Below are 14,718 nucleotides of genomic sequence, written 5' to 3'. Positions count from 1 at the left end.
AAAGCCAATTCATTGTGTCATGCTGGCTCAATATCTAACCATCATGTACTTTTCAAAGTAATACTAAATGAAAGGTGCTATGGTTTTGGTGATGTTGTTCTCCCAAAATTCATCTTAGAACTAAACCCCAATATAATAGAATTAAGAAGTAGGGCCTGTGGGAAGATGAAGAAGTAATGACAGTTCCGCACTCATGAATGGGATTAATTCCCTTATAAAAAAAGGTTAAAAGGAGGTGACTTGTCTCATTTCCACCACATAAGGACATAGCAATAAGGTGTCATCTTTCAAGCTAAAAACAAGTTCTCACTGTTATGGTTTGGATATTGGTTACTGACTAAAAGTTTGTGGGTTGGAAGCGTGGCTCCCAGTGTGGCAATATTGAGAGGAGATGTAACTGTAAGAGGCAAGGCCCAGTGGAAGGTGATTGATTAGGTCACGGGGGCATTAACCTCTGAAGGGATTAATGTTCTCACAGGAGTAAGTTATTATAAAGTAAGGGCACCTTATGTGCTTTACCCCTTTTGCAAGTGACAAAATCCCTTTCTATTTCTCTGTGATGATGTAATATACCAAGGGGGGGCCCTCATCAGACACAGTGGCATACTATTTTGACTTCCCAGCCATCAGAATCATAAGCCAATTAAACTCCTATTTAAAGTACCCATCGTCAGATTGCTATTTTTGATAGCAATCTAAAACAGACTAAGACACTCACCAAACACTCAATCTGGTGGTTCCTTGACCTTGAACTTTCCAACTTCTGAAACTGTGACCAACAAATTTCTGTTGTTTATAAATTACCCACTTTAAGGTATTTCAGACCAAACAAACTATGACAAGAGGGCAATACAGTCTTAAAAATATATGCATAAATTTACAGGTAAAGGAGAATTTCTTATAAAACAAAAGGCAACCCATAATTAAAATATTGATAAATTTGACTACGTAAAAGTTGGAAGTTATATTTATCAAGACAAGATAGAATAAAAAACACCATGATTTGGCACAGTGGTGCACACATATAATCTCAGAATCTTGGAGGCTGAGGCAGGAGGATCACAAGTTCAAAGTCAGCAAAGCCCTAAGCAACTTAGTGAGGCCCTAAACAATTTAGTAAGATCCTGTCTCAAAAAAGGAATGAGAATGTAGCCAGTAAGCAGCTTTCACACACTTACACACACACACACACACACACTCTCTCTCTCTCTCTCTCTCTCTCTCTCTCTCTCTCTCACACACACACACACACAAATACCCCACAAACTGGGAAAAGATATCTCCCAGACATATAAGTAAAAAAAGAATCAGCATCCAGTAAAGAGAAAAACCTTGCAAATTCATTCATTCCTTCCATCCTTCCTTCCTTCCTTCCTTCTTCCCTCCCTCCCTCCCTCCCTCCCTTCCTTCCTTCCTCCCGTCCTTCCTTCCTTCCTTCCCCTTTCATTTCCTTTCCTTTTTCCTTTTTTCTCCCCCTACCCTCACCTCTTTTTCTTTCTTTCAAGTACTGGAGACAGAATCCAGGAACTCTCTACTGAGCTACATGCTCAACCCTTTATATATTTTTTTAATTCTGAGACAGTACCTCACTATGTTGCCCAGGTTAGCCTCAAACTTGTGATCCTTTGGCCTCAGCCTCCATAGATGCTGGCAGAATTTGCATGTCTTTAAGAAAAAGGTATACAAAGAATTAGAAATACCCACCAAAGCTCTAAAAGGCATTTTAAAAAAGAAAATTCAAAATGCAAAAAAAAATTATAAAAAGCTTAAAATAACTTCAATTAAATGTTTCTTCATATTCACATAGACAAAAAAAATCTAACAATACCAAGTGTCATGAATAATCTGAAATTCTAACACACAACCGAGAGAAAAAGAAACTGGTATGAATGGCAAAATTGAAAGATATATTCATAAACGTATGGTATGCTTATATGCATCAGTATCTATAGCAATTTTAGTAAAGGGCAAAAAAAAAGAAAACACTATAAAATATCTACCAATATCGATGTATGAATACATGTATATTCTATATATATATAACAACAAAAGGATAACTATTCTTTTACCCTTTCATATATTCTCCTCCTCATTTCTCATGTCGCCCTCAGTGAGATACCAAAGTAATCTCAGGGCTTCTCTTTCTCTAAACATCCCATAAGAATCCACACCCTAAAAATATGTTTGGTAAACAGACACTTCTTAGAATATGATATACAATCAATCAACAAATATATGAAAAAATGTTCGACATCTCTAGCAATTAGAAAAATGCAAATCAAAACTACTGCAAGATTTCATTTCACTCCAGTCAAAATGGTAGCTATTAGGAACACAAACAACTATAAGTGTTGGTGAGGATGTGGGGGAAAAGGCACACTCATACATTGCTAGTGGGACTGCAAATTCTTGCAGCCAATCTGGAAAGCAGTATGGAAATTGCTTGGAAAGCTGGGAATGGAACCACCATTTGACCCAGCTATCTCACTCCTCTGTGTATACACAAAGACTTAAAAAACACCATACTACAGGAACACAGTCACATAAATGTTTATAGCAGCACAATCCACAATAGCTAAACTGTGAAACCAACTTAGATGCCCTTCAGTAGATGAATGGATAAAGAAAATGTGATATATATACACAATAGAATATTACTCAGCATTAAAAGAGAATAAAATCATGGAATTTGCAAGTAAATGGATGGAGTTAGAGAATATAATGCTAAGTGAAGTAAGCCAATCCCCCAAAATCAATTGCTGAATGTTCTCTCTGATTATAAGGATGCTGATTCACAATGGGGTTGGGGTGGGGAGCATGGGAGGAATAGAGGAACTCTAGATATAGCAAAGGGGAGGGAGTGGAAGGGAGGGGGTATGGGGTTAGAAATGATGGTGGAATGTGATGGACATCATTATCCAAAGTACATGTATGAAGACAAGAATGGTATGACTCTACTTTGTGTACAACCAGACATACGAAAAATTGTGCTCTATATGTGTAATATGAATTGTAATGCATTCTCTGTCATACATGACAAATAAGAATTTTTTAAAAAGAAAGAAATGGACACCCTCCCCCCAAAATATATATATATCTATCTATCTCTTTGGAACCTTGCATATTATTCCATTTCCAATTCTCTTTCATTTAGGTCCTCCTTATTTCACACCTGAATAAATACATATACACATATATATACACACACATACATATATATAATTTAAATATAATAAGTATAAGTATGAGCATATAAATATATTCATGTTCAAATACTTATATTTTAAGTATGGATATAAGGTTGTCTTTGCCTTTGGTTCTATCCCCATTGCAAACTGATACTCCAAATTCCTCAGAGCTATCATTTTCAAAGTAATGTGATCACATAAATCCATTCCTTTTGGATAAAGTATGAAAAAAAATAATGGTTACAATTTACCAAGCACCTACTATATATAAGAACTTATTTATTCTCATAATATTATAAAGTAGGTGCTGGTATAACTATATTATTAATGAGGTATCTTGACAAGCCAAGATTCAATTTCAGGGCCTTTAGATAGCAAAGTCTTTGCTTTTAATACTGAATTATTCTGCATCAATTCCTAAGCATGCCACATAAATTCTAAATGACCTGGTCTTGGCCTACTCCCAAGCTTAACCTCGTTCCTATCCTTTGCTGTACTTAGCCCTTAGTGGCACACATATTACCAATCTACTCTTTCCTTTTTCCTTAGTTACAGAACATCTGTTTTATTCATGATAAAAATATGCTCATCTAAAACCTATTCTCCCTGGCCTTTCTTGAAGCTGACATCATCACTCACACAGTTCTGATGAAAAAGATGTAAGTAGAAATCTCTGGGTGGGGTTTCTGGAAAAACTTAAAAGGAGACAAAGTCAATTGGCATGCAACTTTTGCCTATCCCATACCCGCTCACTTCCTGGTGGATCAGCCCTCTTGTAGTTCTGAGATACCTACGTAAGCATAAAATCTCACATTTTAGAAGAAGAAATGTATAATTAGAAGGAGCCTAGGACTGTGATGACATTTCCCACTTCAGGACTGCTTACCTATGGGCTGGTGTGTTCATCTGCCATGCTTTCCTACCCATAGTTAATCACTGTCATAACTAACAAATAGCCTAAATTGATCAACTTATTATTTCTTTGATATACCATAATTTGGCACATGTTTATAGAGGCCTACAATTAAGATTCATAGGAAAAGCAATCCCTTAAATTTTTAAAAGCAGACCTATTCCAGCCTCAACCAGAGTGGTTTTTAATAGTTTATCAGTTTTACATATTTTACATTTGCATAAGCTTTTGTTTGAAGAAATCTATCTTCAAAGACGGATTGAAAAGCACTGGTCTATGGTACAGCTTGACTATTATTTAAATTTTTCAAAATTCTATCTTTGTATTAGGTTGAATAATCACAAATCTCAAACAAATTCATTATGCAAAGTTTATTTGTGAAATTATGCTTGTATTCCACTCTCCATTTTTACCCAGAGACAATATGTGGAAAAATATCTGAATATCTCTGAACCTAGAATGTGGGATAGTGTGCATCATCTGAATTCTTAAACAAAAGCTCCAGTGGCAAATTCCCCATATTACTCAGGGCCAAAAACAATGTGTTTTTTTCTGAGAAACTAATATACTTAAATAGCACCAGAGTAAGGTGTTTTCTTTTTATGCTTAGCTGATAACTAGTTAAGTTTTTTGTTCAATATCTGTGGTTTTCTACAGCTGACATCTTTTTTATTTCTTAGAGCCTATCTTTTGACATTTTCATTAACTATTTTTGTTTATTGTGCTATACACATAGTGAAAGCTGTCTCAAATTCATTTTTAAGAGTATGCAATTTATTTAAAAAAATACGCATGTGTATGTGTATTCCTAATGGAAAAGAAATATTACTCTTCAGACAAGACCACTAAAACCCATATATACAAACAGTCTTAATTTTGTTTTGTTTTGGTACTAGGTATTGAACCCAGGGTGCTTTATCGCTGAGCTACATCCTCAGCCCTTTTAATTTTTCTATTTTGAGACAGCAACTCACTGCGTTGCTTAGGGACTCACAAATTGATGAAGCTGGCCTCAAATATGCAATCCTATAGTTTCAGCTTCACGAGTTACTGGGATTTTAGGAATGCACCACCATGCCTGCCTTAAACTGATCTTTACTGCAGTGTTATAAATATTTTTTTAATCCAAGTTACCTCTATTATTAATGAGATATAAAATAAAACTAAAAGTTTTAATAAAACTAAAAGTGTTGTAAGAGGCAATTATCCAAGGCCCTTAGCATCTCTGCATGTTATTGTTGGATATGTCAAGAATGCAGGCCTTGATCACTCTTTAACTGGGCTATTCTCAAGACTATGACATTTGCAGTGAGCAACCTTAAAAGATACGGTAACAAACATCCTCCTTGCAAAGAATGAGCTTACTCTCATCGATAAAAGCACTCAATTTCTCAATTCCAATGTTCCTCAGATGTGACAGAAACCCATACATGATGGGATCTGCATCATCCCTGTGGAACTTAGGCATAGAGAACCAAAGCCAATATCATACTCATGTAGTTTGCTGTGCCATAAGCAACAGAATCTCTGATCCATGTCTTCTGTCAGCATCCAATATAGCAATAGGCTAACCTATAAGTAGGTATAATCTTGGACCTTGACAAGATATTGATTCAATAGCAAATAGGTGGTAATTCAAAGTATGAAAGCAAGTTCAAATTACATCCTATATAGCTTGAAAGAATTTCTATAGATACATCATTAATGAAGGTGACAAAGAAATAAATGAAATTCTAAAACAAAATAATGTGTAAAATAACAGAATAACACCAGAGATCCATGAAAAAAACTGTTGAGCCTTTGGCATTTTAAAGATGAGATTTTGGGCTGGGTTGTGGCTCAGTGGTGGAGCACTTGCCTGGCATGTATGAGGCGCTGGGTTCGGTTCTCAGCACCACATATAAATAAATAAAACAAAGGTTCATCGACAACTTAAAAAAAAAAAAAAGATGACAATTCTGCTCTGCTGTCTCTATATAGCAAAAAAAAAAAAAAAAAAGAGAGAGAGAGAGAGAGAGATCAAATTGTTTAAGATAAAGGGATCGAGCCCATTATGAATCTTGATTTTACTTTCAAATGGGAAGATTATCAGATAATATATAAGCCAAAAACAATGAATCAAACAAGAAAAGATAAAAAAATAAACTGAGCAACCTTAAAAGACATTCTCAGTAGCCTTGGGTGGGAATAAACTATTTGAAATATGAAATACAACATTGTAAAAGTTAAAAATTTTTAAAACTCATTTTGCCAAGTGAAAAAAATATTATCATGTAGGTATTTAAAATATAATGTGTTAATAAGTGATGAACTTTTGAATAAACAAAAATTACACTTTAATTTAATGTATAAGCATCTCAATATAAAACCTCTACACCCTCTTTTAATAGCAAAAACTACTCCCTTTTCTTACAAGATTTCTGATGTTATTTAGCAACTTAGAATATCCCATCCTTTCTGAAACTCCCCATTACAACTAACAAAGAATGGTGCCGAAAATATAAGTAATCAGAATTGTAAGCAATGCCAGTATCATTGATTAAGAAAAATGAGAAAAAACTACCCAGAAACCTTTAACATTTAAACAAAAAGAAAAGAAAAAAACATTTTTCTAGAAACACCACTATAGTAAGGATAAAAGAAACAAATACTAAATAAGAAAGCAGATGAGAATACATTAAAAGGAGTTGACAGCAAAGGAAAGAGGAAGAGGAGTTATAAAAACAGGGAAAAATTTTACAAAAATACAACTGTTTGTAATCATTCAAAGTAATATTGGGTAAAAAATAAATTGTGGCATCACTGTCTTTTAGCAAAGCATATCATCACTGATCTTAGAATCCAGACATCATTTATGTATAAGAAAAATGTGGACAAAGTTGTTAGATTACTTGATGAAGACTATACAAGGTATACAGGAAGGGTTATACTGATTTTTAAGATATGTCATTTTAGTTATTTGGTAATCACTAAGAACATCATTCTATGATAAATTCAATGGCATCCTTTTTTATTTTATTGCTTAAAAAACAAAAATAACAGAAAATATAGTTAATAATTTGCTAGGATATTTAAGCAAATATTCCATATTTTTATGTATTATTTATATAAAATTACAAATTTTAACTTGAAAAAAAGTAAGATGTTTATTTAGTTCAACTGTTTATAATCATGAAATAATTCTACAAGATAAAAAAAGTAAGGCTAAAATGCTTCCTGCTAATAAATGAATGAGTTAATCAAGTTTAGGGTTTTGTTGTTGCTATTTGTTCATTTGTTTTAATTTAATTTCCCATTAAGTAAATAATCTGCCTTAGTGTAATATATATCTGTGAACTGGGGTAGCTGGAGCATCTGAACGTCATTTCAAATACGAGCAACAAGATTAGGACAAAGAATCCACAGCATTGGTACTAAATCTTATTACCAAGACCTCTTCTGTATTTCTTGATTCCCTCATAGGTCTATTATTTTAAAAAAAGACTTTATACTTACTAATTCCTTAATTAACATGGTAAAAAAAATTACGATATTAAGATTCAATCCCTCAAAGAGACTTTCCAGTAAGCAGGAAAAGCATGGAATAACCAAGGATATCCCAGTGAAAGATCCAGAAAAAGCAAAGAACACTAGCTGTTTAACCCAGCCATTATTCAACAGGTCAGCAGAATTCATGAGAACATTTTATTTAGATCTCTTTATTAAGAATGCAAATGATCAAAAAGATGGCATTCTAAAATTGAGTTAATAAAGGGTATTTACCACATGGGTTGATTGTAGAGCTAAGTGAAGCAGCTACAGTGGAAAGGCCACCTTTTGAAACTGCTGAAGCCACAGAAGGTATAGAAGATGAAGTTGGTGTGGTAGACGAGGCTGTTGAGGATGGCAACCGTTCTCCAGAATCCATATCTACAAGAGAGGGAAAAAATTGATTCTCAGTATTATAATTCTCAAAATTATTCAAAAGAACTAAACATATATAATCCCTTTGCTTACTTTTTAAATTATAAATTTATAAATATATTGTTGTCATAAAATAGGAAAAAATACTTTCATATCTTAAAAATGCTCATGTTGAGGCTAAATTTCACAGTGCAGGAGTGTTGGGAAGTTGGGTCTTCAAAAGGTGATTAAGTCCTTATGAGAAATTGATGCCTTTCTTCTGGGACTGGGCAGAAGTGAGTGAATTCTTATTTCCTTGGAAATGGGCTATTTCTTTGGAGAAGTGTAAAAGGGAAGCCACTCCATATAGTTAAGTAAGCTCTTCTGATCTTGAACTTCCTGCCTTCAGAATTGTGAGATAAACAGTCCTCAATATCAGGTATTCTGTTATAGTAACAGAAAATGGACTACAAAAAATGCCAATTAATAAAATAAGTTTAAATTTTTTGTGTGTGTGTGTGTGTGTGTGTTGACAGGTTCTCACCCTAGTTTTCCATTTTTTGACTCAAGTGATCCTCTAACTTCACCTTCCCCCAAGTAATGGGGACTACAGACAACTGCCACTGCACCTGGTTTGAAATAAGTTTAATTTTAGTGTACTAAATCTCTTCTAATAGATTTACAGAGTTTTCTTATGTCCAAAAAAATTAACAGTGTTTTAAACAGTAATTTCCCACAAATGTGCAATACCACAAAACTTAGGAAAATTAAAATTATGTTCTTCTTCTTAAAGAATATTATTTATTCAATTGCAATATAATTCCTGTATTATCTTAAAGAATCAAGAAAATATCATATTTGAATAGAGGGCATTCTTGTCTTTTAAATCTAGATAGTAATATACTTGTTGGTCTTCGGTGTCCAAGAATCTGGCATGGTAGTCTCTAATATAGAGAGTCTCCACTCCTCCCATGCAAAATAAGTAGTAAAATAAACACACAAAGACACACAGAGATACACACACATTTTGGGGGATTATTTTTCTTGAGAAAGTTATCTATAATATTTTTAAATTTATATAGATCTATCTACATAATACACACAATTGTATGTATATGCCTGAATTTTGTAATTCTACTATTGAGAATCTAATCTGTAGAAATAAAGAACCAGTAGAAAAAGATATATATATATATATATATATATATATATATATATGTATATATATATATACATATATATATATACATACATACATACATACACACACACACACACACACACACACTTACACAAAGTTGATTAATATAATATTGTTTAAATGAGAAATAAAATTTAGTCCTGGTAATTAGAAAGACAACTATAGCTCACTGCATATGGTTTAGGGCTTTTTTTAGTTTCAGTAAAGGTACCATTTTCTTTTCTACTTTTGGTTCTTTTTGTTCATTTAAGTGAGAAGAGACTTAATCTTAAAAACAAGCCTATGCAGCCATTTTCCTCAGCAGTTCTATTATATTCATTATTATTCACATGTAACTTTAACTATTTTGATTTTAGACATACATATTTAGCTCATATGATCTCTTGGTAGCTAATTATTCTTCATGTGTGCAAAAGTACTACTGTCTTATACTGGTCATAAATTGTTCCCCCCGGCCCTGGCTTATTTTCATAGGTACTTTTTTTTTTTAATATTTATTTATTTTTAGTTGTAGTTGGACACAATATATTTATTTTATTTACTTATTTTATGTGGTGCTGAGGATCGAACCCAGGGCCTTGAATGTTCTAGGCAAGTACTCTACCACTGAGCCACAATCCCAGCCCCAAAATTTTCAGATTTTATTTACTATTGTTCCTGCTAAAAAGTATAAGCTTAGCTCTGAAAGTTAGTCGTCTACTTTGAAAGTTAAGGTAATGCCTTTTTAATTATGAATAATACATAAAATAATCATGTAAAGTAACTTGCAACAAGGAAAGTAGTAAGGGAAAATTTGAGGAGAAACAGAATATTTATATAATATCAACATTTCTCCTCCAAAGCATTTATCAAACAAAAAGGGGAAAGAGTAACTTCACAATGTATAAACTACATCACTATAATAAAATATATCAACATCATGTATTCTCTGGTGCCCCCCAAAGAGCACATCATCTCTGTAGTATTCTTCCAAATATGTATAACCTCAGTAGAACCCTGAGAAAATACTGAAAGACCACAAACAAAATAAATTAGCAGTATTCATTAACAGTGTCAATCATGAAGGAAAAGAAGACTGACGAACATCCATACGTTGAAGACTTATGAGACAGACTCAAATATGATGTGGGATCCTAGGTTTGACTTAGAACAGAAAAAGGACATTAAGGGATGAACTGGTGAAATTCATTTAAAGTCTATAATTTAGTTAATAATACTATGAGTCAATATTAATTTCCTGATATCTATAATTTGGACATTTATACAATGGCCAGATCCATTAGTGACATTAGGGAAAATAAATGTGAACCCTGTATTTTTTTTAAGTCACAAATTATTTCCAAGTAAAAACAAAACAACAATGAGATGCACAAAGTTGGTCAAATAGTAAGCACTCGAAAAATAAAAATGTATTGGAGTAAAAGAGTATAAACATAAATCTTGAAAAAACAAAAACAGAGATTATCTTGTTTTGGTGTGATATTTGAAAATAAGTTTTTATGTGGGTGCAAAAACTGTGTCAAGAGCTTATTAACTGTATAATTTCTCTGAGTTTTTAATTTATTCATCAATAATATGAATGTATATTTGGGAGGGTTAAATGAGATAATGCAGCTAAAGTCCTTAGAATCTAACATTTAGGAAGATGGCTGCTGCGCACGGGGGTTGCTGAAGTGCTGAGCGTGGTGCTCAGAGCAGCGGCTTTAATCGAGATTTCGCACAGCGTGTAAGAACCCCTTTCACCGTTAATCTGTAGCGGACCACTTTGCCAAGCAGCAGGAAGAACAAAGAGATCGAAAAAGAGACGCTTGGCTCCCGGACGACTTGCCGCCCAAAGCCGCGGGCGCTTTGCTCCCATCTGCTTCCTCTTTCGCTTCGCTCCGGGCAGAAAAGGCAAATGTGTAATCAGCAGTTAATTGTAAGTACCCTAGGCAAAGAAAGCTCAGTGCGCCCTGCCTTTTCTTTTTTTTTTTGAATATTTTTTATACAGGGAGAGTTTGTGGATTGGGATCGTTGGCTGGGCTGTGGTTTCTGTGCCGAAAATCCACTCCGTGGGAGCCGCCATTTGCTTTCTGCCGGCTGTCTTGATGGCTATGGCTACATTGTCTGGCAGCCGCACCTAGAGGTTGGAGCTGGGCTGCGTGCCGAGCCCTGTCCTCCAAAGGCTGGACCGCAGCCTTGAGCGCCTGGGTCGCCTGTTCGCCGCTGCACCCTCGGGCAGAGCCTGCTCTGGGGTCGTTCTGCATGCCCCTGCGAGGGGACCCGTGCTTCAGAGGAGGGAGCCGGAGAGCTGCGGTGGCAGCCGCTTGGGCCCTGGGGGCTAGGCACCGGTTCTTTGGCGCAGCTACGGTCGCGGACGAGCGCAGCGCCCCTGAGCGTGGCCCTGGGGAAGAGGCGACGGCGGCAGGGTTTAATTTCTAGAAATCTGGACTGGAAACAGAAGCAGAAGTTTGTATAATCCCAAGAACTTGCTTATGCCAGGAAGCTGTAAGGGCAACATGGATATCATTGAGGAGATCTAACATGGCAGCAGGCGGGGAGAGATCAAGTCTCTGACCTCTTCAACTGCGCGGGCATAGGGAGCTGTAAACTGTATAAATGCTGTTTGCCTGGGATCACTAGGCAATGCTGAGCTGACGTGGATCTGGGGTGTACAGTCTGGGCCCCTCAGAACACACACACCGAGCCCGGATTGGCTGCATCCAAGCTCCGGTTCACCTGCTTCTCGTGACTCAGCACTAACAATCCCGCTGAAATAACTGGTTGGCCCTTAGGAACTTTCAGAGGTAAAAACCAACCGAGCCTTCATAGGCAGTGGCCACAGGATTGAAACGGGGATTGGGAGAGACAGTCAGGACCCACCCGTTGCACTGGTCACCCGGCAAAGGGAAGAAACGGTCACCATTTACATGTGATACCACCTTGGCAGAGAACTGACGTCATGGGCGGAGGAGATAACTGCATTGAAACCAGCGTAACAGGGCTCCTAGGAGCAGCAGACATGGCGTGTAGCCAGTATTGTGGTGAGCGTCACAGGTGAGCGCAGCCTGGCTTGAGGAAACACAAGAGAAGGCCCTAGGCACTCAGAATTGGAGACCTGCCCAGTCTGTGAGGAAGAGCTGCTACACAGTGATTGGTTCCCACTTAGTGAGAGGAGAAGCTTGACCCAGTGGGCACAGCTCCACCTACTGGAAGAGAAATTAATCGAACTCTATGACTGCATTTATTATTATTATTATTATTATTATTATCATTTTTTTTTTCTTTTTTTCTTTCATTTTCAATTTTTTATTGTTGTTGTTCTTTAACTTTTTTTAATGTTTCTAATTTTTTTATTATTATTATATTTTTTTAAATTTTAATTTTCATTATTTTTATTATCATTATTATTTTTGTAAAAAAATTTTTTTCTTTTCTTTCTTTATTTTCTAACTTTTTTGTGTGTGTTTTGTTTTTGTTTCTTTTGTCTTTTCATTTCTTTTCAATTTTCTTATTCCCCCTTCCTTGAATTCTACCTGCCTACTCTCATTCTCTTTAGTGACTTCTTCCCTTCCCTTCTAATATCTTTCCTCCCAAGCATCAAATAAATTTATAAGAGTAAACAGTAACTCAGCAGTCAAGCAGAACATGAAGTAACATGAGCAGCATAAAAAAGCAAGGAAGAAAAGGGGTACAAACAATGAAGGACAGCCTAAATATTCAGGAGGACATAGAGTCAGCAGAAAAATGGTCATATAAAGAACTCAAGGAACACCTTAGACAGATGGAATGGAACCTTAAAGAGGATACGAGACAGCAAATCCAAACAGTGAAAGAACACTTTGAAAATCAATTACATAAACAGATAAAAGAAGAAGTTAAGCATCTTTATCAGGAGATAGAGATTATAAAAAAAAATCAAACAATAATTCTAGAAATGAAGGAAACGATAAACCAAATTAAAAACTCAATTGAGAGTATCACTAACAGAGTGGAGCAAGTAGAAGCCAGAATGTCAGATAATGAAGACAAAATATATCATCTTGAAAAAAGCCTAGCCAACTCAGAAAGGCTGGTTAAAAATCACGAGAGAAACATCCAAGAGATATGGGATAACATAAAAAAACCAAACGTACGAGTCATCGGGATAGAAGAAGGTACAGAGATTCAAACCAAGGGAATGAGTAGCCTGCTGAATGAAATAATTACAGAAAACTTTCCAGAAATAAAAAAGGGAACAGATATACAAATATTAGATGCATACAGGACACCGAGCACACAAAATCACAGTAGACCAACGCCAAGACACATTGTTATGAAGATATCCAATATACAGAACAAAGAGAAAATATTAAAAGCTACAAGAGAAAGGAGGCAGATTACATTCAGGGGTAAACCAATAAGGTTAACAACGGATTTTTCATCACAGACGCTGAAAGCGAGAAGATCCTGGAACAACGTATTTCAAACACTGAAAGACAATGGATGCCAACCAAGAATTCTGTATCCAGCAAAATTAAGCTTCAGGCACGACAACGAAACAAAAATCTTTCATGATAAACAAAAGCTAAAAGAATTTGCAGCCAGAAAACCAGCATTGCAAAGCATCTTGAGCAAAACACTACACGAGGAAGAAATGAAAAACAATAACCAAAACCATCAGTGGGAAGTGCCTCTATAAAAACAGAGGGCGGGGGGAAAGCTAACCATGGAGAAAGAAACTAAATTAAATTAAAAAAAGAAGATAAATAATCAAACATGACTGGAAGTACAAACCATATATCAATAGTAACTCTAAACATTAATGGCTTAAACTCTCCAATAAAGCGACATAGGCTGGAAACATGGATTAAAAAAACAAATCCAACAATATGCTGCCTCCAGGAGACACATCTGATTGCAAAAGACATACACAGGCTGAAGGTGAAAGGTTGGGAAAAAATATACCACGCACCCTAAGATACCATCTCACTCCAGTTAGATTGGCAGCCATTATGAAGTCAAACAACAACAAGTGCTGGCGAGGATGTGGGGAAAAGGGTACACTTGTACACTGCTGGTGGGACTGCAAATTGGTGCAGCTAATTTGGAAAGCAGTATGGAGATTCCTGGGAAAGCTGGGAATGGAACCACCATTTGACCCAGCTATTGCCCTTCTCGGACTATTCCCTGAAGACCTTAAAAGAGCGTACTACAGCGATACTGCCACATCGATGTTCGTAGCAGCACAATTCACAATAGCTAGACTGTGGAACCAACATAGATGAATGGATAAAAAAACATGTGGCATTTATACACAATGGAGTATTACTCTGCACTAAAAAATGACAAAATCATGGAATTTGCAGGGAAATGGATGGCACTATAGCATATTATGCTAAGTGAAGCTAGACAATCCCTTAAAAGTAAATGCCAAATGTCTTCTTTGATATAAGGAGAGCAACTAAGAACTGAATAGAGAGGAAGAGCATGAGAAGATGATCACCACTAAACAGGGACGAGAGGGGGGAGGGAAAGAGAGAGAGAGAAGGGAAATTGCATGGTAAAGGAAGGAG

The 14,718-nt window shown here is 35.7% G+C and overlaps 1 protein-coding gene across 10 annotated transcripts in view; it reads right to left on the bottom strand.

Annotated features, from left to right (window-relative positions):
• The window catches only part of Baz2b (bromodomain adjacent to zinc finger domain 2B), a 351,303-nt gene that overhangs the window by 136,006 nt on the left and 200,579 nt on the right, over positions 1–14,718 (bottom strand). For all 10 annotated transcript variants that reach the window (XM_071619137.1, XM_071619140.1, XM_071619138.1 and 7 more), the window contains exon 6: positions 7,864–8,010. In XM_071619137.1, coding sequence (XP_071475238.1) covers positions 7,864–8,008 — 145 coding nt within the window. In that variant the 5' untranslated portion in view covers positions 8,009–8,010. The remainder of the gene's footprint in view (positions 1–7,863; positions 8,011–14,718) is intronic.

The sequence above is a fragment of the Marmota flaviventris genome, chromosome 11 (assembly GCF_047511675.1).
Source record: "Marmota flaviventris isolate mMarFla1 chromosome 11, mMarFla1.hap1, whole genome shotgun sequence".
Lineage (NCBI taxonomy): Eukaryota > Metazoa > Chordata > Mammalia > Rodentia > Sciuridae > Marmota > Marmota flaviventris.
The sequence above is the reverse complement of the archived record's forward strand: the minus strand, read 5'-3'. Positions and strand labels throughout refer to the sequence as shown.